General features: G+C 35.5%; 1 protein-coding gene across 5 annotated transcripts in view; it reads left to right on the top strand.

Moving 5' to 3' along the window:
- LOC137630065 (uncharacterized) overlaps window positions 1–8,318 on the top strand; it is a 24,185-nt gene extending 15,867 nt beyond the window's left edge. Inside the window, exons 1-4 of one of the 5 annotated variants that reach the window (XM_068361556.1) lie at window positions 549–627; window positions 7,502–7,664; window positions 7,919–7,986; window positions 8,117–8,318. In XM_068361556.1, the coding sequence (XP_068217657.1) occupies window positions 625–627; window positions 7,502–7,664; window positions 7,919–7,986; window positions 8,117–8,233 (351 nt within the window). In that variant the 5' untranslated portion in view covers window positions 549–624 and the 3' untranslated portion in view covers window positions 8,234–8,318. Of the gene's footprint in view, window positions 1–548; window positions 628–1,132; window positions 1,299–1,446; window positions 1,515–1,669; window positions 1,962–6,909; window positions 7,007–7,501; window positions 7,665–7,918; window positions 7,987–8,116 lie in introns of those variants that run through there. The other 4 variants (XM_068361553.1, XM_068361554.1, XM_068361555.1 and 1 more) reach the window with 4 other exon arrangements.
- Window positions 8,319–8,742: the final 424 nt, after the last annotated feature.

The raw sequence follows: 8,742 nt of genomic DNA, 5'->3' as shown, positions 1-8,742 counted from the left end.
GTACTGTCTGGCCGGTCAAAGGACCCAATAACTCTCTAGCGGGGAGTATCACACGGGTGGTTGGTGTCATAGCCAACCTACTACTTGTAATATATATATATATATATATATATATATATATATATATATATATATATGTGTGTGTGTGTGTGTGTGTGTGTGTGTTTGTTTGTGTGCATGTGTCTGTGTGTATGCATATATTTATACATATGTGTATTTATACATGCATTTAAGTAAACTATATATTTATATATACATATGTATAGATAACATATAAAATATTCAGTATGTGTAAAAATTTTTATGAAAACTAGACTGAATATAAGAGAGAGAGAGAGAGAGAGAGAGAGAGAGAGAGAGAGAGAGAGAGAGAGAGAGAGAGAGAGAGAGAGAGAGAGAGAGAGAGAGAGAGTAGGAAAACTGATCTTCCACAATGACTATAATTACGTGAACCGAATCCAGGAGGATTGTAGGAAAACGCACAACCGAACGAAGGACTTCATGTGTGTAGAAGTTACGCCAGGCTCAGGGTATATAAGAAGGCAAGACTTTGGGAAAGAGACGCAGATCCTCCTCAGATATCGAGTGAAGAAGTTCTTCTAAGAGCTCTGTTCTAATTCCATAATGGTAATTATTTTTTTTCTATGTATCAATATTTTAGACATTACTTGAAAATAAGAAAATATGCATTTGATTGCAATTTTTAAGTTTTTATACCATTATTATTATTATTATTAGTATTATTATTATTATTATTATTATCATTACTTACTTACTAAGCTACAACCCTAGTTGGAAAAGCAGGATGCTATAAGCCCAGGGGCTCCAACAGGGAAAATAGCTCAGTGAGGAAAGGGGACAAGGAAAAATAAAATATTTTAAGAGCAACAATATTAAAATAAATATCACTTTATAAACTATAAAAAACTTTAACAAAACAAGAGGAAGAGAAATAAGATATAAGATAGAACAGTGTGTGCCCGAGTGTACCCTCAAGCAAGATATAAAGATCAAGAAAAATAACATGAATCTTGATTACATCATGCTTGAGATCCACAATCAATCAAGCTCTAGTGATTTGGTCATATTCAGTTTTATTTTCGATGATTTTTTAACAACCTATACAATCCAGGTCCGTATGGTGATCTTCTTTGCCCTGGTGGCCATATCTGCCGCCACAAGTGTCTACAGACCCATCACGCCCCCACCCAGAGACTGCGTCCACTGGTGCACCAACCCCATCACCAACAGCAAATACTGTTGCAACGATGGCACTGGACTTCAGCATCCAGTTGAAGGTGAGACTTAGATCTAAGATTCTATATAAACACAAAGTTAATTAATAAACATTCGAGATTATTATAAAACCTTGATTCAAGATAAAGCAAACAGAATTTCTGTAGTGAACAGTGCATTGAATAATCTTTCTTTCTCTCCGCCTTTCAGTCCATCCAGGCAATTGTCCAGAGCACAGACCATTCTGTCCACGTGATGGTGTCACCGCAGGACCTGCAGTAAGTATCCTGAGATATCCTCAATGATGAAATATTGTTACTTAAATGTTCTCTTTGAAAGAGGATTCTATTAGATAGGGTACAAACAATTATTCTAAATACGCTATAAAAGTCTTCAGGACCCAGATCCTCATCCTCTTCCTTCCTCTTTTCAGTTATGTGCTCACGATGGCTACTGCTCCAACTTAGGCTCCAAATGCTGCTGGGACACCTGTCTGCAACATCACACCTGCAAACCAGCAAGAGATATTCCTTTCATCGACTTGCACTGATAGGATCTGAGATCCTTTGGAATGGTATTAAATAATATCCCTAGAAAGTAAATTCAAAAACCTTTAGAGTTCCTGGAGATATAAGAAATGTTCCTCAATATTAAGCATTTTCTTTGTGTTAGCTTTCTGTGTCTGTTAGCAATGTTAGTTTTTCTATGAAAATAAACATAAAACAAATTAATCCATTTACGATCCTTGAAAAATTCTATGTTCTTCGGAATATTAAGCCTAAATTTCGGCGGGAAAAAAGAATGGCTAATATGGAAGAGGTCTTAGATTTACCATGTTTTTTTTTTTTTTTTTTTTTTTTTTTTTTTTTTTTTTTTTACATTATAGTTACATATTCTTTGAACAGAATATCTATTAATAAGAACTAAGACCATCTTCTCTGCGGTAATTAAGAACCTAAATAGAAATTATCCGTGATAAAACTATATTTAAGATTTAAAATGATACAAGACTTTTTTTTTTGTAAACCCCAGGAAAATTCCAGTGATAAATAGAAATGGAGGCAGCTTACGTACCTTTCACTTTCTAACAATCATGTTTAACTTCGATTTCATTTTGAAGCTGAAGCTTAAATCTTGCCGTTAGTTGTGATAGCCTATTGGAAATGTACCAACCGTGTGTCACACGATCGTACATAGTTCATTTTGTGCTTGTATCTTCGCTCTTCCCTTGCACTAAAAAGAACCTGAAAAATCATGTCTCCTTTTTTCCTCTGTAACATTGTCGATTTCTCAACATGAAAATTCTTGTTGCTTTGAGATTTTGTATATAAAGGAGAGTGTTCTACAATAAACTAACTCAGTTGCTTTCACACTGCCTTTGAGTTCACAACCTTCTCTCGGCCCGATACAGAAACGTCCATGTCTGGTGATTTGTTAGACTGGGGTTCAATACTCGCTCAGGTTAGATAGTTTCTTGTAATGTCTGCAAACTCACCCTCCTTGTGAGCTAAATATCGGGAGCCTATAGAGATATCTGCCTGCTGAGTCATTAGAAGGCATTGCCTGGCCCTCCCTGGTCCTAACTTGGATGAAGAGGTGGCTTTGGAGCTGATCATATGTATAGTCCATTTCTTTTAGCGATGCATATTAGCACTGACTCGCAGCGATGCCCTTTTAGCTCGGAAAAGTTTCCGGATCGCTGATTGGTTGGACAAGATAATTCTAACCAATCAGCGATCCGGAAACTGTTCCGAGCTAAAAGGGCACCGCCGCGAGTCGGTGCAAATATGCATCGCTAAAAGAAATGGACTATAGATATGGTCAGTTTCTAGGGCATTTATTGTCACTGTTCCTTACCTCCATTTAATCCATTTGTCTTATCCATGACAAAGAAAAATCTTATGATTTACTGCACCTCTTTTTAGATGATTAGATAAGATTATAATTTATCATTGAAACCTTAAAAAACAAAATAAATAAAATAATATATCGATGACATACTTGTCTATCATACTGTATAATAATAACCTGCTCAGTGACTGAGCTAAAATATTAGACAGGTTTCTCTGGAATATCCCTTATTTTGTTTATTTTCTATCTATTTTGGTTTAAAAGTTCATTTTTTTCTCGACGTGTCACGATATATATCTAAATTTACTTGCAACTTCTTCATTCTATTTCAATTCGCTTTTGTTTAACGTTGATTCTTTCATCTGATCTTCAGGGAAATCCAAAACGTTTCCTCATAATCGTTATATTGACGAAACAACTTTGGACCAAAATCACAAGCGGTATCAGATTCAATTTCTAGTTACAGTTTCTTCCATCTACTTTGCCCAGCAACAGCGAATATGTCTGCCAACGAAGCATCATCGAGTGATTTTGTGCTTAGATAATTATAGGCTACACAAGATCCTCTAAGACTCTAAGCGGATCCTGGATATACAAAGCCTCTTCTTTCGTACGGTGTCTTTGATCAGATGCTAAATGGCAGGACAAGATTAGAAATGAAACTAAAAGAGAGATTACTCGAGTACCTTCTTCTTCTTTAGATTGCCCGGAGCTTCTCACCGGACAGGGGCTTTTTGACGGTGCGTCTAGCCCCTAGGGTCGAGTACCATATGCGGATGAGATCATGGTGAGGGGTAGATGGAGATAGTTTGGGCATGCTCTTCGCACTCCCCAAGAGAGATTAGTTCACCAAACTTTCAGCTGGGCTTCACAAGGCACTAGAAGAGGTGGAAGTCCCAGGCCTATATGACTGAGGACTATGAAGCGTGATATGGGAGATGATGAGTGGAGAAGTATTGAATTAAAATCTATCCGAGGCCCTTTGCGTCAATAGAGGTAGGAGGAGATGATGATGATGATGATTAGTCTGGTAAGCAACCTTCTCTTTTTCTCTTGTGAAACTCACTCAAACCTTTGTGACCTTGTAAGAGGGAACTTAAGATTAGTGCGATAATCCAATTTCATTTCATGCTGTAGTTTGTAGATTAATGTTGTTTTTGTTAACGAGATATTAGTGACTTTATATCAAGCTGCAGTTAGTAAAAATAGTAATAGCTTAGTCTTTAACAGCTATGCAACTATGACTTTATTTATGCATATTTCTTTATTTGCTTGTTTCTTAATCATTTACTTATTATCTCTCATACAGGCAATTTTGTGTACCCGTGGAAAATCAGAAAAGGTATATTATTATTATTATTATTATTATTATTATTATTATTACTATTATTATTATTATTATTATTACTTGCTAAGCTATAACCCTAGTTGGATAAGCAGAATGCTATAAGCCCAGGGGCTCCAACAGAGAAAATAGCCTAGTGAGGAAAGGAGACAAGGAAAATTAAAATATACAAATATACATCATTAAAACGAAAACTTGAAATAAAAAGCTATATCAATTTATAATATTATGACTCCGACTAACAACAATTGTTTCTAAGCAGTTCGTTTTTCATCGCTAGGCCAACACCAACCGTATTGTGACGACTGTTTAGTACCTGTAACAGTAAGGCATTTGTTGACCGAATGCCCCAATTATAACAACTTAAGGAATAGCTATTTGTTTGAGGCTCGAGGTGAGGGTGGAAGGTTCATCCTTGCCAAGATTCTTGGAAATGATGTGTCCTACCATGCAAGTGGCATTTTTAGATTTATTTCAGAAGCAGGTCTTCTGAAAACTATTTAACTTTTATGACATTCAACTTTTATGATTTTAATTGAATACTCTTTTATTTTTTATTTTATTTTATTTTTTATTTTTGTGTACATAAATTAAATGTTACCGGCGTCAATGACCTTAGATGTCAGGATGCCTGAAAACTTTAAATCGATCAATCAATCGCTTTTACTGCATTTTACAGTAGCTCATCGGCAGATACAATCCTTTAGGGGAAGCAGAAAATGTAACCAAATTAACAGTGACAGGGAACAGACAAACAGCAGTTGTCTTATCAGTTATAACTGAGTTAACCACGCGGCATCCTAGATTCTCCAGCCATTCCAGAAGTGTCCATTTTTTTCCAGTTATTCTGGAAGAAAGAACCAGTGTTTGGTTATGAGAATTATTATTCAGACTTTCATTTCTAGACTAAACTCTAATGCTCGATTAAGCAAAACTACATTCTTTCATTAGGAATGAGACATGAAACGCCATTGAAACTTCATATTTTTATCTGTCTTTAATTAAAAATTAAGCAGATAATGTTAATTACATGATAAATTACACCCTATTGAAGGGATGTTTTTTGGGTGTCCCTAGCATGAGGAACAACACTTCCGATGAGGTCAAAAAAAAGTATTTTACTTCGTATCATGAATATTATTCAATAACAATTAATCGAAAAGAATTATTCGAAAACAATTATTCGAAAGACAGTTATTCGAATGGAAAATTGTTTGAAAGTTATTCCATAGGACAATTATACGAAATGATAATCATTTGAAATGTCGTTTGAACGTTATCGGCACATTATTCTATTAGGGAATTGTGTAAAGTGAAGCTCTGAATTACTATAATGAGAAATTGTTTAATGTGAAGGGTATCTTTTTTTTTTTTTTTTTCTTTGGTCTGAAGTGATAATAAACGTCGAGGAGGACACCAAGCCAGCACTAAATACTTCATTGACTTACCCTTCAATGCTTATGCTTAAAATCAATGGATATCTATTCATGAAAGACAAACAAGTTAATAACAAGATATTTTGGCGATGCCGTAAACGCCCTTGAAGGATGACACAGGACTTTTTTTTTTTTCTTTAATAGCAAATGTGAGAATTTCTTATGTCAAGAAATATTCATGTTAATGTTCCTGTTTTCATTTTGATCAACATTGAAAATAATGAGATTGTAGAAAGAGAAAATGTATGAATTAACATAACATAAAGAATATTTGGAAGAAATATCACCAAGAAAAGGAAGGAAAATATGAGGGGGTCTGTCCTACTTTAAATATTTCGAACATAGGGCTGTACTATATGGAAAGCAAAGATATCAATATGGCACCAGAGTGCAAGCCACAATGGAAGAAAGTAATTGTTAGTACCTACGTCTCCACGAGTTTCTGCTGAAGGGCCAACACCAACCGTATTGTGACGACTGTTTAGTACCTCTAACAGTGAGGCATTTGTTGACCGAATGCCCCAATTATAACAACTTGAGGAATAGATATTTGTTTGAGGCTCGAGGTGAGGGTGGCAGGTTCATCCTTGCCAAGATTCTTGGAAATGATGTGTCCTATGCAAGTGGCATTTTTAGATTTATTTCAGAAGCAGGTCTTCTGAAAACTATTTAACTTTTATGACATTCAACTTTTATGATTTTAATTGAATACTCTTTTATTTTTTATTTTATTTCATTTTTTATTTTTGTATACATAAATTAAATGTTACCGGCGTCAATGACCTTAGATGTCAGGATGCCTGAAAACTTTAAATCAATCAATCCCGGAGAGAAAATGTAAGAAAAGGGGGAGAGGGGTAGGAAGAACTGGGTTGGAGAAGATAGGAAAAGGTGAGGAGAGTGAGGGAGAAGGAGTGAGCGTCAGCATAGATTGCAATTCCATGAATTCACAGCATATTTAACGTCAACTTCCGAGGAAAACTAACAAACGTCAGCTTTTGCTTAACGAGTTGAACACTGCAAGGCAGTATATAAGAAGCGAACGAAGAAGAATCCAGCAACAGACTTCAGCCCTCCCCTGAGCAGATCCTCTTATCCAGTGCAGCGTTGTTCTGTCCTCTTAACGAAACTAAAAATGGTAAGCGGTTTTTGTTTATAAAGATGCGAGCATTAGTCATGATATATCATTATGTGTAGTTTCATATAAGTAGGATAAACCAACAGTTGCTAATCCATCCATATACCAAAGGCACTTCCCCCAATTTTGGGGGGTAGCCGACATCAACAAAGAACAAACAAAAAAGGGGACCTCTACTCTCTACGTTCCTCCAGCCTAACCAGGGACTCAGCCGAGTTCAGCTGGTACTGCTAGGGTGCCACAGCCCAACCTCCCACATTTTCCACCACAGATGAAGCTTCATACTGCTGAATCCCCTACTGCTGCTACCTCCGCGGTCATCTAAGGCACAGTTGCTAATACCAAACAAAACCAAACATCATATTTCTATAAATGTTTATGTATAGCAAAACAGCGTAAGAAAAAATTTAGCGTCATTTAAGTCACCATACATAAATCATGTGTAAACAGTCTATCACTCAAATACTATTTTCTTTTTTTTTCAAATTACTTTAGGTCCGTATGGTAATCTTGTTTGCCCTGGTGGCCATATCCGCCTCCAAAAGCGTCCAGCCCATCACGCCCCCACCCAGAGACTGCGTCCACTGGTGCACCAACCCCATCACCAACAGCAAATACTGTTGCAATGATGGCACTGGAATTCAACATCCAATTGAAGGTAAGATCTGAAGCTAAAATTAACTGTATTTTTGTGCTGATGTTTAAATTGTAGATACTGAAACCATGCTAAGTTCGATTACATTCCAATATTAAATATTTCATGAGGATCTCAAAATAATTCAAATGTAAAATGATTTCAAATTCTTAAATTAGTTGAAATATTTCTAAGTGTTATGGAGCATTAGTACATTTCTTCATCGAAAGCTTAGTACTAAGAAGTTCATTAAATAACTCAATATCCATTTCCACCAGATCGTCTAGGTGAATGTCCCGAACACAGGCAATTCTGTCCTCGTGATGGCGTCACCTCAGGACCTGCCGTAAGTATCCTTAAATATTCTCTGTAAACAAATATATATTAGAAAAATAGTTATCTGAAATTACATGTTATGCTTTTGCTATCATAATGAATCAAGTAGTACAAAGAGCGCCATCTATCCTTCTTTTCAGTTATGTGCGCACGATGGCTACTGCTCCAATCCCGAGTCCAAGTGCTGCTGGGACACCTGTCTGCAGCATCACACCTGCAAACCTGCTATCTTCATCGAGATCTATCTCAAGCGTTAGTAGCATCTGTGATCGGCTACAGAAATTTATAGCACTCTAACACTTGAGTTTCCCTGTTACTTATTTGCCTTTCCATACATTTTATAACACTTTGAAAAGAAAGTCTTTTCATGAATTGATTAAAATAAAACATTTTATATATTTCATGTATTATTTCTACCCATTTCTGAGTACTTATGCGTTACTTCATGTTTATACTTTTGCAAAGGAACTAATTTTTGTGGTTATAGATTGCGGTTAATATCTCGCTAAAATTAGCAGATAGTAAAATCAAAAGAACTGTGCTTCCTTTGCTTTATAATCGCCATTTAGTTGGACAATCATAAGTTCCATTTGCTGGAAAAACCTTATAACTAATTCAGGACATATATTACATATATATATATATATATATATATATATATATATATATATATATATATATATATCTATATATATATATATATACTGTATGTATGTATGTATGTATGTATGTATGTATGTATATATGTATATATACACATATACAT

The sequence above is a fragment of the Palaemon carinicauda genome, chromosome 38 (assembly GCF_036898095.1).
Source record: "Palaemon carinicauda isolate YSFRI2023 chromosome 38, ASM3689809v2, whole genome shotgun sequence".
In the NCBI taxonomy this organism is placed as follows: Eukaryota; Metazoa; Arthropoda; class Malacostraca; order Decapoda; family Palaemonidae; genus Palaemon; species Palaemon carinicauda.
Note: the sequence above shows the minus strand (reverse complement) of the source record. Positions and strands in the feature narration are given on the sequence as shown.